At 48.7% G+C, this 16,104-nt stretch overlaps 1 protein-coding gene across 1 annotated transcript in view; it reads left to right on the top strand.

Moving 5' to 3' along the window:
* GBF1 (golgi brefeldin A resistant guanine nucleotide exchange factor 1) overlaps window positions 1-16,104 on the top strand; it is a 223,322-nt gene that overhangs the window by 149,207 nt on the left and 58,011 nt on the right. Inside the window, exons 22-25 of the mRNA XM_060240967.1 lie at window positions 6,927-7,020; window positions 10,039-10,215; window positions 14,157-14,221; window positions 14,332-14,455. Of these exons, the coding sequence (XP_060096950.1) occupies window positions 6,927-7,020; window positions 10,039-10,215; window positions 14,157-14,221; window positions 14,332-14,455 (460 nt within the window). The remainder of the gene's footprint in view (window positions 1-6,926; window positions 7,021-10,038; window positions 10,216-14,156; window positions 14,222-14,331; window positions 14,456-16,104) is intronic.

Raw genomic sequence — 16,104 nt, 5'->3', positions numbered from 1 at the left:
GATCGCAGCTCCTGGGGGGGCACCTCTGTCTCTTTTTAGGGGGCCACCTCCAGCCTCCCCGTGTCCCTTCTCCGAAGACCTGCTGGACTCTGGAGGGACAAGAGCAGTGGGCAGGGGATCCAGCTTCTCCTCCAGCTCCCCCAGAAGCCTCTGGGTTGTTGGGATCTCTCCAGAGCCAGAACACTCTCTTCCCCAGATTTCACCCCAAATGGCAGCTCTAACCCCACACAGCACCCCCAGGAGAACCCACCCACCAATCCCAAAGAACAAACAGTTAAATAAGAAAACTTTCTTAAAATTGTTGTTAATTGCAAGATGCTGACCACAGATCAGAAGCAGAGAGAGACAGGAAAATGCCTAGGCAAGGCCAGCAGGCCTAACTCAACCCTTCCGACACACAACCCACTCCCCAAGCCCAAATAATAACAGTACAATAGGAACATTTAAAAAACCCTGTTGCTGTCTGCAGTCTTATCCACGCGGGCTCTGGTCTCTCAGTCCGCAGTCTCTCAGGCAGAGGAGAAGAGAGTCAGCCAGAGGGCAGCAGCTGAAGCAAGACCAGCCACACAATCTCCAGCTCAGTCTCTCTGCAACAGTGGAATCTCTCTCAGCCAGACCCTTGCTTTTAGGCTCTCAGCCCAGGCACAGAAGAATTTCAAAAATGAACAAACTTCTGTTATTGGTTAAAGAGCAGTGTATGTTCTCCCCAAGAGGCGGAGGACATCTTGGGTGTTTTCCCACCGTCCAATCAGGGAGGCAGGATTTTAAAAGATCTTCCTCTTCCTGTGACTGTGGGAACCACCCTTCAGTTCTGTTCCTGCCTCAACAGGGAGAGCAAGCGTTTAGAATAGGCTCCTATTCTTTTTTGAAAGTTGTCTATCCTTTCCTCAAAAAAAAAAAAAAGATCCTTCTTCTTCTTCCTACCTTAATCTACTTTTGTGCCTCTTTTTTCTCAAGCCTGCAGTCTTCTGCTTTCACTACAAGCCCTTTCTGTGCCTGTCTGCTCCTCCCCCCCCCCTCTTCCTCCTCTCCCGCTGCGAGAATAGCGGCGCCGCGGCAACCTTGGACGAAGTGCTAGCCGCGGCGCAAAGAGGAGCCGCATGGCGCGTCAGGGAAGAGATCCCTTTCTGGAGGATGACTCGGCGCCCGACGCATCGCGCGGGGCCGAAAGGCCGCTTCCCGGAGCCGGCATGACCTTGGGGCTTGCCTGGGCTGCCGGCAACGTGCCCTGTAGGGGCGGAAAAGTGAAAAGGAAGCGGCGCTGGTCTTCATCTGCAGCCGAGGAGGCTTCCTCAGAGCTGCGACCTGGCCACGACGGCCATTTTGAGCGCCACAAAAAGGCGCGAAATGAAGCGGACGGCCTCCGACAGCGGGGGAGGTCAGATGCCAATCTCCAGGCGGGAGATTCCAGCACCTTCGATGACCAGCCACCCCAGGACACATCGCAGACCTACCAGCCCCAGAGGGGCTCTGGTAACGTACCCTTTATGGGACCTTCTTTATTTGCAGAATTTCTGGACACTATAAGGCAGACTGTGGGGACTGCAGTTATGGCAGCCACCCATAAGAGACCAAGGTCCCCTAGTCCTGGCCCCTCCTCCAGGTCCCCATCACCCAAGAGATCCAGGGGATATTCTAAGGTCCCAAGGGGTTCCTCAACCAGCGTCCTCCTGGAGGGCGAGAGACCCCAGTATGAGGTTTTGTCAGAGGAATCCTATGAAGGGGAACGGGAAGAGGGCGAGTTCCTCTCAGACGAAGAGTTAGAGAGCACGACGGTGCCAGAACCCTCCTCACGTTTTTTCAAACCAGAGGAGCTTCCAACTCTCCTTCCCAAAGTACTAGCTGCCCTGGACCTTCAGGGGTCGCCTGAAGAACAGGAAAGTCCCCTGACCAACCCCAAAAACAAGCCCAGGGGGAACTCAGAGTTCTTTCCGAGATACCGCTCTTCGGACAAGGTCTTCCCCTTCCCAGAATTTTTTGAACGCCAATTAAAGGCAGAATGGGCCAAGCCCAGCGTCAGCAAGCAGGTCCCTAATTCCATCAAGAAACTCTACGAGCTTCCACCCTTCGCTAACGACATGTTACAGGTCCCTCTGGTGGATGCTCCAGTGGCAGCCCTACAGTCCCAGGGGTTGCTAGCTGAGGACGGCCAGGGTTCAGTCCGTGATAGTTGGGACAGGAAAATTGACCTGGCCTTGAGGAGGAGCCATGAGGCTACAGCCCTGGCCATCAAGGCGGCTGCTGCTAATTCTATAGTGGCTAGGGCAGCAATAGTGTGGGTCAGGCGTCTAACACAACTCGTTCCTGACACGGATAAGAGGGTCCTGGAAGGCACCAGCAGACTCCTGCGGGCAGCAGAGTTCGCAGCAGACGCCTCCCTGGACAATCTTTCATTCTCAGCCAGGGCAATGGCAGCTAACACCGTTGCAAGAAGGGGCTTATGGCTGAGAGCCTGGCCAGCCGATAACCACTCTAAATCTATTGTGTCAGGCTATCCTTTTCAGGGAGAAAAGCTGTTCGGGGACGCCCTGGAGAAGATCCTGGTCGAGACACGGGACAAAAAGAGGGCCATGCCAAAATTTCTGAGACGTCCCGACAGACGGGGGTTTGGCGCTAGTTCCTTTCGTGCCCCAGCCAGCTTCTCCAAACCTAAACAAGAATACAGAAGACCATCCTGGGGCCAACCCAAGCAAAGCTTTCGCAAAAACTTTTCCAACTCTCGGTTCCAGCGGAACCAACCCGAACGATCGGACAAGTTTGAGAAGGGCTCCAAGCCCAGTAAGGCATGACTGGGAACATATCCCAGTAGGGGGCCGCCTGCTGCGCTTCCATCAAGCCTGGCAGGAGTCACGGGCGGACGCTTGGACTTTGGACATTGTTTCTCGGGGCTACCCGATAGAATTCAAACGCCCGCCCCCAGACCGCTTCATTGTTTCCCCCCTTCGCTCGAACCCGGGGCGGCGAGATATCACCCTCAGAGCGATAGACCACCTTTTAGAAATCGCAGCTATAGAGCAAGTGCCTTTGAATCAAAGATATCAAGGTGTTTATTCGATCTTCTTTACTGTGCCCAAAAGGAATGGCGACTGGAGGGCGATCTTGGACTTAAAATTCCTGAACAAGAACATCAAACTCCGGCACTTCAGAATGGAGTCCATCAGGTCCATTACAGAAGCTCTACATCATCGGGATTACATGGCATCTCTGGATCTAACAGAGGCCTATCTACATATTCCGATCCTACCCGCACACCGCAAGTTCCTCCGGTTCTGCGTGAACAGATCCCACTATCAGTTCAGGGCCCTGCCATTCGGCCTGGCGCCGGCGCCGCGGGTGTTCACCAAGGTCCTGGTGAATCTGATAGCTCATCTCAGGCAGAAGGGCATTCATGTGCACCCCTATCTCGACGACCTGTTGATAAGATCTTCATCGAGAAGGGAAGCAGAACTGGACGTCCAGCTCACTGTCGAATGCCTTCAACAGCACGGGTTCTTAATAAATCTTCCCAAAAGCCATCTGCACCCGACTCAGAGACTGGAACATCTGGGCATGATAATCGACTCGAGGTTGAACTCCATATTCCTCCCGGAGGACAAGATCCAAAAAACCAGGACGCTGGTGCAGCAGGTGATTCAGGGATCATCATCGACGCTCCTGACGCTAGCAAGGCTCATGGGTCTCCTGATTTCGAATCTCGAGGCGCTACAGTGGGGCCGTTATCACACCAGGCAACTACAGATGTTTCTCCGACCCTACCAACTCCAGATTATGGAGAAACGCTCCATCTCACTGGCGGTGCCTACGAAAGTCAAGGAGAGCCTCCTGTGGTGGACCAAGACCACCAACCTACGACAGGGGAGAATCTATGCCGCGGAGACAGAGTTACAACTGTTCTCAGACGCCAGCCTCTCAGGTTGGGGAGCAACTCTCAACGGGATTCCCACGCAGGGGCAGTGGTCCACCAAGGAGTCGACCTCCCCAATCAACCTTCTGGAGCTCCGAGCCATACGTTTGGCGCTACTCCACTTTCAGGCCCAAGTGTCTGGACAGCATGTACTAGTGAGAACGGACAACATAGCGGCGAAAGCCTACTTAAACAATCAAGGGGGGTCCAAGTCCAGTTCCCTCCACAAGGAGGCCACGAGGTTGTTCGAATGGGCAGAACTTCATCTAAAATCGATAAGAGCGGAGCACATCAAGGGGTCCAGCAATGTCCAAGCAGACTGGCTCAGTCGGGAGAGCATCCAGGCAGGGGAGTGGTCTCTCAACAGGTCTCTGTTTCTGAGGATAGTGGACCACTTCGGCCCGCCAGCACTGGATCTCTTCGCGTCTCACCAGAATCATCAACTCCCTCGGTTCTTCACGAGATACTATCACAGCCGGGCGGAGGCCACAGACGCCTTAACATCCCCATGGCCGCAAGACCTCCTATATGCTTTTCCTCCAATACCGGTTCTCCCAAAATTGCTCAGGAAGATCAGTCTGCTGGGGGCCGAGGTCATACTAGTTGCACCTTGGTGGCCTCGTCGTCCTTGGTTCTCTTCAATTCAGCAGATGTCTGTAGAAGAACCCTTCCACCTGCCAGTTCAACCAGACATGCTGTTGCAGGGGCCGGTATGGCACCCCCACCCCGAATGGCTGAGTCTGACTGTGTGGAGGTTGAGAGGAAATCGTTGCTAGACCTAGGCTATACTAGCGACGTGACCAGTACAATTCTGGCTTCCAGAAGAGACTCCACCACTAGGATTTATAACATGTCATGGAAGGCTTTCCACAGGTGGTGCAGGAGAAAGCAAGTGGACCCGCTGCAGCCTACGATCCCAAAGATTCTTCAATTTCTTCAAGATGGTCTCCAATCCGGACTAAAACCAGCCACGCTCAGGCGACAGGTTGCGGCTTTGGCATCAGTGCTCCAACAGGTAGACGGTGTTCATCTGCCATCTCACCCACACATCCGGCGGTTCCTTAGAGGGGCCTCCTTGAGTTCTCCACCACAAACGCACCGCTTTCCTACTTGGAGACTAAATACGGTGCTTTCAGCCCTAACCGACCCTCCCTTCGAGCCACTAATGTCCGTGCCATTAAGAATAATGCGCATGAAGACCATATTCCTAGTGGCAATAACCTCGGCCAGAAGGGTCTCCGAGATCGGCGCGCTATCAGTCAAGAAAGAGCTTTGCGTATTTCACAAGGACAAGGTCGTCCTCTATCCAGATCCCACCTTCCGACCAAAAATTTCCTCTAGGTTCCACCAAAGCCAGGAAATCAACCTGCCATCCTTTTGCCCGGATCCTAAGCACCCGAAGGAACGCACGTGGCATACCTTGGACGTACGCAGGGCAATCAAGATCTACCTGATTAGGACAGAGACGTTTCGTAGGTCTGAGGCCATGTTTATCAACGTAGCTGAACCCAGAATGGGTCAGAAGATGTCCAAGTCTGCCATCAGTTACGCCATCAAGCAGTGCATAACGGAGGCGTACAAGGCGTTACACCTCAAGGTTCCACCAGGGATAACAGCGCATTCCACCAGAAGCGCGGCTGCCAACGCGGCCTTCAATAAGAACGCTTCCGTCGAGGAGGTGTGCAAGGCAGCTACGTGGTCATCTATTTCCACCTTTATTCGTCATTATAAACTGAACGCCTACGCGTCTGCAGACGCGGCCTTCGGCAGACGAATCCTTCAACACGTCCTGCCCGAGTAGGGCGACCCCACCCTGTGTAACATACTGCTCTGGGAGCACCCAAGATGTCCTCCGCCTCTTGGGGAGAACGACCCTTGGCACTTACCGTGAGGGGTCCTTCTCCCAAGAGGACAGGAGGACATCTTGCCCTCCCGTCTATCGCCCTACCTTGGGCCAGTCTATTCCTATTTTTTTTTTTTCATCCTACACCTGACTACGGGTACCTCTTTTCACTTATGTCTGTTACCATGGTCCTAGGGTTTAACCTTCAATGTCAGCCTGCCACGGTTCGGCAGTTGTAGCTGACGTACTGTTAACTGTTTGCATAAGAAGTTATAATTTTTTTCATTAGATGTTAAGAGTTGTTTCATACTGCTTTTCGGAGTCACCGAACTGAAGGGTGGTTCCCACAGTCACAGGAAGAGGAAGATCTTTTAAAATCCTGCCTCCCTGATTGGACGGTGGGAAAACACCCAAGATGTCCTCCTGTCCTCTTGGGAGAAGGACCCCTCACGGTAAGTGCCAAGGGTCGTTTCCCCCCTAACTTGAAATTGTACTGACCAAATTGCCCCTGCTCCCTCCTGTTCCCTGGGAAAGCAAGGCATATACTATGAGCTGGGCTTCACATTTGGAGACAGCAGCGAAGCTGCACATCTGCATTTGCAAATGCATTGCAGTGATTGGCTCTAAGCTCCCCCTAAGGGACATTCGCCATTGGCCTGCAAAGATCCCTCTTCCCCCTCCTGGGAACTGGAGTAAATGGCAGGAAGGAGCCAGATACCAAAGGTAAGTATCTCTCTCTAAAGTTTAAACCCCCATACACAGCCACTATTCAGTACTGCCAAAAAAAAAAATGTTTGGCTTTTATTCGGGATTCCCTATTTGGTAGCCAAATAAGATTAGAGAATCTGATTTTGGCTTAATAAATACCAGAAAACCACAAGTGAGGTATTATCAGGTATCTGTTTGGCTCAGTTTATACCAAATGCATCCCCCTGGTAGAGATATAGTGTTTAGCCCAGTAAAAATACAGTCATGAGTAAGTGAGACTGGAAGTTCCTTTCATTTGGCCTGGCAAAAAGGTGTATTTCCTGGGTGTCGGCTTTGGACACTGCAATCCCTCTGAAATGACATCAGTGCTTTTTGCTGGCTCAGCTTCTTGTTGTTATGCCTGATGCAGATGAAGCTTTATGTAAAGTAATGTGAAGCCATTCTCTTCCATTGCTGTGGTTTGTCTTTCAGGAAATGTGCTATGATTGCTGCCCATTATGGCCTGAGTGATGTTTTTGACAACCTTATAATTTCTCTCTGCAAGTTCACAGCCCTGAGCAGTGAGGTAAGTCTGCAAGTGGCGGGATGTGGCTGTGGAGCTGGTTGCAGACTGCACCTTCATACCAACTACAAAAAGTTTCCTGCCAACCTAGGGCTAGTTTCCACAGATACAGCTGTTTGGAGGATCAAGGTCAATGACCAAGTCCTCCTTATGTGTTACCAAGCAATGTGACAAGTACCAGTTCTGTCTAGACTACAATGAATTACTCACATATCTTCCTCCCTATTCCACCTGCACATTTCTTAGTGGTCATGTAATTACGTCTGTTACCAGCAGCCAGGAGGTCAGTTAGACAAGCATTGTAATCAGGTTTCTCATGAACCAGGAGGTCATGTCAGAATACACAGAGAATGTTGCAGAAACAGGACGTCAGGCCCATTCTGACACTCTGGCTGTTGTGGACCCAAGATGCAGGATGGCACTACAGGATAGGCGAAGCCGTTGCAGTCTGTGGTCTGTTCTCACCCTGCTTGAGTGAAAATTGCCTGAAAAGATTGAACATAACATAACAAAAGATTGAACATAACATAAGAACATAAGAGAAGCCATGTTGGATAAGGCCAATGGCCCATCCAGTCCAACACTCTGTGTCACACAGTGGCAAAAGTTTTTATATATACACACACACTGTGGCTAATAGCCACTGATGGACTTCTGCTCCATATTTTTATCTAAACCCCTCTTGAAGGTGGCTATGCTTGTGGCCGCCACCACCTCCTGTGGCAGTGAATTCCACATGTTAATCACCCTTTGGGTGAAGAAGTACTTCCTTTTATCCGTTTTAACCTGGCTGCTCAGCAATTTCATCGAATGCCCACAAGTTGGTGAAGTTAATCTGGAGAGGGAGATGTTTAACTTGAGCTAGAAGGATGTTGCTTGGAACCAACCCTGCTTGTAGCCTAAGCAGGCATTGGGTCACAACGAGGGGCTCCAGATAAGAAGCCGAGGACTGCAGATTAGATTGCTTCCAGTCACTCGACAGACATGTCTGTGCACTATATTTAAGCTGGGGAAGCACCTTGCCCCCGAAAGACTTCCAATGCATGTGGTCTATGAGAGCCCCCTTTTGTGAAGAAAACTCTTAAAGTTGTTGTTGCCACTACCTGGGCAAATTCTGTTCAATTCCTACTTTTCCTCAGTCTTCTCTTGCAAGAGAAAATGTGCTTGATGTGGCAAAAACAGAACATATGATGAGGAAAAGAGAGTTGCAGCCTAGGGTTGGCACTGGCACCTAGTTTCTTTAAATGAAACAAAGTTCTCAGGGCCAGATGAACTGCATCCAAGGCTACTAAAAGAACTCACGGACGTAATTTCTGAGCCTTTGACCATTATTTTTGAGAATTCCTGGAGAACAAGTGAGGTGCCAGAAGACTGGAAGTGGTCAAATGTCCCCATTTTCAAGAAGGAGAAAAGAGAGGATCTGGGTAACTGCTGACCCATCAGCTTGATGTCTATACCTGGAAAAGTGGTAGAACTTAAGAACATAAGAGAAGCCTTGTTAGATCAGGAAAGTGGCCCATCCAGTCCAACACTGTCACACAGTGGCCAAAAAACAAAAAAACAACCCAGGTGCCATCGGGAGGTCCATCAGTGGGGCCAGGACACTAGAAGCCCTCCCACTGTTGCATCCCCCCCAAGCACCAAGAATACAGAGCATCATTTGCCCCAGATAGAGTGTTCCATCAATACCTTATGGCTAATAGCCACTGAAGGATCTTTGCTCCATATGTTTATCCAATCCCCTCTTGAAGCCATCTATGCTTGTAGCTGCCACCACCTCCTGTAGCAGTGAATTCCACATAATAATCACCCTTTGGGTGAAGAAGTACTTCCTTTTATCAGTTCTAACCCGACTGCTCAGCAATTTGATTGAATGCCCACAAGTTCTTGTATTGTGAGAAAGGTAGAAAAGTACTTCTTTCTCTACCTTCTCTATCCCATGCATAATCTTGTAAACCTCAGTCAACATTTCTCCAAGCTAAAGAGCCCCAAGCGCTTTAACCTTTCTCCATAGGGAGTGTTCCAACCCTTTAATCATTCTAGTTGCCCTTTTCTGCACTTTTCCCAATGTTATATCTTTTTTGAGGTGTGTTGACCAGAATTGTACGCAGTACTCCAAATGAGGCCACATCCATCAAATTAGTTTGGTGTAGTGGTTAAGCATGTGGACTCTTATCTGGGAGAACTGGGTTTGATTCCCCACTCCTCCACTTGCAGCTTCTGGAATGGCCTTGGATTAGCCATAGCTCTCACAGAACTGTCCTTGAAAGGACAGCTTCTGTAAGAGGTCTCTCAGCACCTACCTCACAAGGGTGTCTGTTGTGGGGGAAGAAGATAAAGAAGATTGTAAGCCACTCTGAGACTGATTCAGAGAGAAGGGCGGGGTATGAATCTGCAGTGTTCTTCTTCTTCTACTACTACTACTTCTACTTCTAGTATTTCTACGTCTGCTACTAAGGGGCATTATGATACTGGCTGATTTGTTTTCAGTTCCCTTCCCAACATAGCATTGGCCTTTTTTATTGCAATCGCACACTGTCTCAACATTTTCAGTGAGTTGTCTACCATGACTCCAAGATCTCTCTCTTGATCAGTCTCCGCCAGTTTGGACCCCATCAACGTGTATTTATAGTTAGGATTTTTGACGCCCACTCACCCATGCTTGACAGATCACTTTGGAGTGCCTCACAATCCTTGGTTCTCACCACCCTGAACAATTTAGTGTCATCTGCAAATTTAGCCACTTTGTTGCTTATTCCCAACTCATATAATTAATGAAGAAGGTAATTCAAGTGAACAAGGTAATGTGAGGTAATTCAGATAAAATGTATTACTGTAGATAATCTTTGCAGTCTTCAAAGCATGAATGATTGTGGGCAGGGTCTTGTCTTCAAGGCAAGGGGCACAGTCTACACACCATTCTCCAGTTTAACAACTTAACTCCAGTCTTCCTAGTGAATAACTGTTTGCTTCCTAACTGGATCTTAGCTCCCTGACTTCTGTTTTCCTGACTTCCTGCAGTCCATTGAGAACCTGCCCACTGTTTTTGGAAGTAACCCGAAGGCCCACCTTGCGGCAAAGACAGTGTTTCACTTGGCTCATCGCCATGGAAATATTCTGCGAGAGGGCTGGAAAAACATCATGGAGGCCTTGCTGCAGCTTTTCAGAGCCGAGCTCTTGCCAAAAACCATGGTGGAGGTAAGAAAATTAGTCACAGGAGCCTGGCTGATTGGATTGTGCACTCAGCATTTGCCATCACGGCATTTGGCTCAACCCAGATGGGTTGCTGGGGGGACACCACACTTAGAAAGATGAAGATGTCTTGGAAATGGTAGGAAAGCTTTACTATTTTAGTATGTTAATTTGAAGACAAGATCTTCAAGCCATCAACTCAAGCATGTGATGGAACAGAAAATGAAAGGGGTCCCAATCATGATTTCCTGTTAAAAAATAAAGGGCTTTCATTGTTTTTTCACTATCTCAATCTGTTTTCTGTAGCAGAGGAAAAAATACTAGACTTATTCAAGATATTCAAAGGTAAATGTCTGTTACCGAGAATTAAGGAGTTGCTAATGGTTTTGTAGACTGGGAAGGAATGAAACAAGGACAGAGAAAAAAAATGTAGGAATTGTGTTGCCCCAGAATTTAAAGTTTGTATTTGTCAGTAGTTAGCCAGTTAGGAAAAGCTGTAATTGTTTATTTAAAACATTTGTTATCCATTTTTCTTCCTCCCAGAGCTCAAGGTGGCTTACAGTGTAGATAAAATACATAAAATAGAATACATAAGAAACATAACGTCTAAAATTTTGCTGCTTGCAAGGTTCCCTTTAAGCTGCTGGCTGTTATGAGCAAAAATTCTGTTTTATGAGCCATAAAAGATAGGAGGGACAGTGGCACAGTGGTAGAGCATCTGCTTGGTTCAATCCCTGGCATCTCCAGCTAAAAAGGGTCCAGGCAAATAGGTGTGAAAAACCTCAGCTTGAGACTCTGGAGAGCTGCTTCCAGTCTGAGTAGACAAGACTGACTTTGATGGACCCAGAGAGGTATGATTCAGTAGAAGGCAGCTTCTTAGGTTCATATGCATCAAGGCTAAAAGAAAAAGTCGATTCTGTGGGTCTGGCTGGAGGCACTAAATTTCAAGGCACCAAATTCACAGCATAACTGCCTCGCCCCCTCCCCCCCCAAAAAAACCAAACTCCTCCCAAGTTTCCCAAAGACAGGACCAGGAGTTCACATTCTGGAGTGCCAGAAGACAAGTTCTGTCCACTTTCATTGTTTTCAGTGGGGGGGGGGGGGCACTCAGAGGGACTGCCCCTTCAAACGCCTTCCTTTTCCAAGCTGTGCCGCTCTGCAGTGAGCAAACCACGGCTTCGGAGGTCACTCGCTGTGAAGCTGCACAGCTTGGAGAATCATAGAATCATATTTAATAATAATAACTAAAATAAATAATTAATTATGTTTTATTGGTTTTAATGGAAGTAATGCGCCCTGAGTCCGCTTGCGGAGAGGGAGGGATATAAGCTTAACGTAATAAATAAATAAATATAGTTGGAAAGAACCTCTAGAGTCATCTAGTCCAACCCCCTGCACAATGCAGGAAACTCACAAATGCCTCCCCCTAAATTCACAGGATCCTCATTGCTGTCAGATGGCCATCTAGCCTCTGTTTGAAAACCTCCAAGGAAGGAGAGCCCACCACCTCCCGAGGAAGCCTGTTCCCCTGAGGAGTTACTCTAATCATCAGGACCGCTCCCTGTGGCACCCCACAACTAAGAGTGTGCCTCTGGGATGCTTCCTCCCCTATCACCACCCTTTGTCCCCGATCTTGGAGAAAAGAGGTCAGCCATTGTAAGGCAGATCCCTGGATCCCCACATCGGCAAAGCGGCTAGTCAGTAGCTGATGGTCAACCGTATCGAAAGCAGCTGACAGATCTAATAACAACAGCACCGCTGAGTCGCCCCGATCCAGATGTCGCATGAGGTCATCTACGAGAGCGACCAGAACCTTCTCCATCCCATGACCTGGCCAAAAGCTGAACTGAAATGGATCCAGTGCGGAAGTGTCCTCCAGGAATCCCTGCAGCTGAATTGCCACCGTCCACTCTATAACCTTTCCCAAAAAGGGAAGGTTTGACACCGGTCGATAGTTCGCCAATATGGCCGGGTCTGCTGCTGGTTTTTTTAAGAGAGGACGGACCACTGCCTCTTTAAGAGGTGTGGGAAAGATCCCTTCTATCAGGGACCTGTTGATAATACCTTGTAGTGGTTCACGCAGCCACATCTGCGTGTTCAGATGTAATTAAAGTTAGATCTGTAACTACGGTTAGATTCTCTCCTTCCCTCCCGCCGTCCTCCCACCCCCCGAAATGGCAACACCATCAGGCCTTGGACACCACCTGGTTTTAATTGGTGGAACTATTTAATATTTTCTGTGATTTTCTTGGGTTTGTTTTCTGTTGTTTTTTATGACTGTAAATTGACCTGCGCCCTGCTTCCAGGTACGGCGATCAGAAATCCAATAAATAGTAATAATAGACCAAGACTGAAACTGGGCAAAAGCACTCTGGGTCACCTGGTTTTTTACAGTGGCTCCGGTTTCAAGTGCACCCCCAAGCTGTGAATTAGGTGGAAAAGAAAAGTAGAGCTGGAAATCATCCACCCGTGTGTGATACTGGAGATCTCTCCCAGCAACTCTGTGTAGCCGTTGAATAGCAGCGACATGGGGGATCACACCCTGCTCAACCCCTTCACTCAGCAGCCACAGAGCAGAGCAGGAATTGCTCTGCACCACTTTCGGAAACTGCCCCGTCCAGAAAGAACCACCATAACATAGTGCCCTTAGGCCTAGCCCTGAGAGGTAGGATACAGTAGGATACTGTGGCCGCCCTGAGCCCGCCTAGGTGAGGAGGGCAGGATACAAATGGAATAAAGTAAAGAAATAAATAGTATCAAAGACCACTGAAAGACCCACCAGAACTAGGTCAGGTCGCATTCCCCCCTCTAGTGCTCGGAAGAGGTAATCAGCCAAGGTGACCCAAGCAGCCTCTGTTCCACAGCCTGTCTTGAAGCCAGACAGAAAGGCAGCCAGAGAATCAGCCTCTTACAAGAGCCCCCCCCCCCCCCGAAAGAGCTTAGAGGCAACAACCTGCTCAAGCCCCCTGCCCAGGAATGGAGGACTGGCTGGAAGCTCTCCAGTGTGTGTAGCAGGGCTTAGGGAGGGGTCTCCCCCCCAAAAAAAAATTGGGTGTCATCACTGCTTGCTTGATCCTGGGTTGCAGAACTCCTGACCTCTTGGAAGCATTTGCCAATCCTCTTGTCTGCATAGCCAGCCCTCCTCTTACCAGCAAGGAAGGCCAGGGGTGGTGGACGCAGGCTGCAGGCTTCACCTCGCCAGGGATCTTGGTTGGTGCCCACATGGCACAGCTGCTGCCACAGGAGGGACGACTGGGGAATCTTCTGCAAGGGTGACCTTGGAAGAGAGCGTCACTCAAAGCCCCATCATCCACGCTCAGTCTCCAGGTGCCCTGGTTAGCATGGCTGGGAAAGAATACCCTTCCCCTCTGCCCGAGAGGGGCTGCCAGTCGGTAGTTCTGGGCTGGACAGACTGATGGCCTAGTGGCATGCAGGGCTGCCAGTAATTCCGTTCTCAGAGGCGGGGGCCTTGGTGCAAAACGGCTGTAAAACTGCCTCTCTCAACTGGCAGCAGTGCAGGCTGGAAGTGTGGCATAAAGGACCTACATTGCATGTGCACGTTAATCAAAGTTACAAAGAATTTTTTTTGCATATTTCATGTATCTAAATATAGAGAGGCTCTCAGTAGTATACGTTTGCAACCGTGTGTACCAGATGTGTACAGGCAGAGAGCTACTAAGAGAGACAAGACAGAAAAATGGGCACAGGCAAGAAGAAAGGCCAGTCAGGCAGTCCCTTTATTATTCTGCTCCAAGATCAGGAAACCTGCCCTTTAGAGAAGAACAGAGGCTTTCTGGTGGATGATCTGTTAGCCTAAATTGCAGGTGATGCTAGCTAGGAATGCTGCAGTTTTCTGTGGTTGGTTCTGGATGGAAGGAAGAACTTGTGAACCAGCAGCCCTGATAAGTGATAAGGCTATACCCACTTTACATTGCTTTGATTCATAGGCTGAAGATTTTGTGGATCCCAATGGCAAAATCTCTTTGCAGCGTGAGGAGACGCCTTCCAACCGGTGGGTAGCCCAGCCAGTGCAGTTGGCCAGCGAGCAAAGGGGGGGTGGGGCTCTAGTGTTGCGGAGGATTGTTTCATTGTCCACTAACATGTGATGTCCTTCTTTTGTAGTGGTGAGTCCTCAGTGTTAAGTTTTGTTAGTTGGCTGACCCTGAGTGGCACCGAACAATCTGGCATGAGAGGGCCATCGACAGAAAGCCAGGAGGCAAAGCGGATAGCCCTGGAGTGTATCAAGGTAATGAATGGCAGGATGGGGATGGAACGAGGGCAGAGGGGTCTGTCGGTCAGCCAGACAGCAAGAAAGGAGGCTAGATAGTATAACTGCGTGCAAGAGGATCTGGGAGGAAAAGGCTTTAAGAGGACTTGCTCGCTCAAATACTCTTGGAGGTTGCCCCCCCCCCCCCGGTCAGTTAGATGTTGAGCCTCTAGCTTCTGTTTCATCTTCTATGGGACCTTTCTTTCCTCTGTTATGTACAATCGTAGAATTGGAAAGGATTTCTAGGGTCATCTAGTCCACCCCCCTGCACCTGGACTTGGAGATGTAGCAAGTTAACTGGAGGGCCAGCTTGGTGTAGTGGTTAAGTGCATGCACTCTAATCTAGGAGAACCGGGTTTGATTCCCCACTCCTCCACTTGCAGCTTCTGGAATGGCCTCAGGTCAGCCATAGCTCTGGCAGATGTTGTCCTCAAAAGGGCTGCTTCTGGGAGGGCTCTCTCAGCCCCACCCACCTCACAGGGGGGTCTGTCTGTTGTGGGGAGAGGAAGGAAACGAGATCGTAAGCTGCTCTGGGACTCTATGAAGGGTGGGGTATAAATTAAGTCTCTTCTTTTTGAATCTAATCTGTTCACCATAAGTTAAATGTGTCTACATGAATATTTCATGTAAGATATGCTTCCGGTTTTGTTTTCCCCTGAACTTGGAAACATGGAAGATGGGGATACTGTGTGGAGCTTCTGTGCTTCCAAAGCAATTGATGGTTTTACATTTAGCTGAGTAGAACTAGAGCAGTGGGGTCTGTTTGCCCACCCGCCTGCCCACCAGCTGCACGGAAAGAAGAAAGCTAGAGCCATGAATGTGTACAGAATGCATTGGGTTCATTTGCTGTTTGTTTGTGTGCTGGTCCAGAAAACCAGGAAAACTAAGGGCTTATAGGCAATACTCCCTCTAAGCTGTGGAGCCTTGTGAGCAAAAATCCCACTTTTGGGGGGGGGGGGGGTAAAACAATTTTTATTAGTAACATATGGTAATAAATCTATATCTATATCTTACATCTTTAAAAATGTCTTTTATCTACCCCATATATTACTTTCCACCCATCCCTCCCCCCGTTACTTGACCCCCGCCAGTGTTATTTACTTAAAAAAAATATTAAAGGTACCCTTAACTATTTAAACAAAAATTTATATTCTTCTTTTAAAAACTTAATTATTATCAAAAATTGTCCAGTGTCCTTTTATTTTCCACTCTTTTTCTATATATTTTCGAAACTTTTTCCACTCCATCTTAAAAACTTCTAAATCGTAGTCTCTTAATATTCTTGTTAGTTTGTCCATTTCACTCCATGTCATAATTTATAATCCAATCCCATTTCTCTGGCATTTTTTCTTGCTTCCACAACTGCGCATACACTGTCCTAGCAACTGAAAGCAAGTGCCAGATTAAAGTTCTATCTTCTTTTGGAAATTTTTCCATTTGTAATCCCAATAAGACTCTGCAACTTTCATTACTTCATATCCTAATATCCTAGAAATTTCTTGTTGAATCATTTGCCAATACTGTCTTGCTCTTTCACAAGTCCACCACATATGGTAAAAAGAACCTTCATGCTTTTTACATTTCCAACATCTGTCTGGCATCTTGTTATTCATCTTTGCTAATTTTTT

This window comes from Heteronotia binoei, chromosome 6 (genome assembly GCF_032191835.1).
Source record: "Heteronotia binoei isolate CCM8104 ecotype False Entrance Well chromosome 6, APGP_CSIRO_Hbin_v1, whole genome shotgun sequence".
Lineage (NCBI taxonomy): Eukaryota > Metazoa > Chordata > Lepidosauria > Squamata > Gekkonidae > Heteronotia > Heteronotia binoei.
Note: the sequence above shows the minus strand (reverse complement) of the source record. Positions and strands in the feature narration are given on the sequence as shown.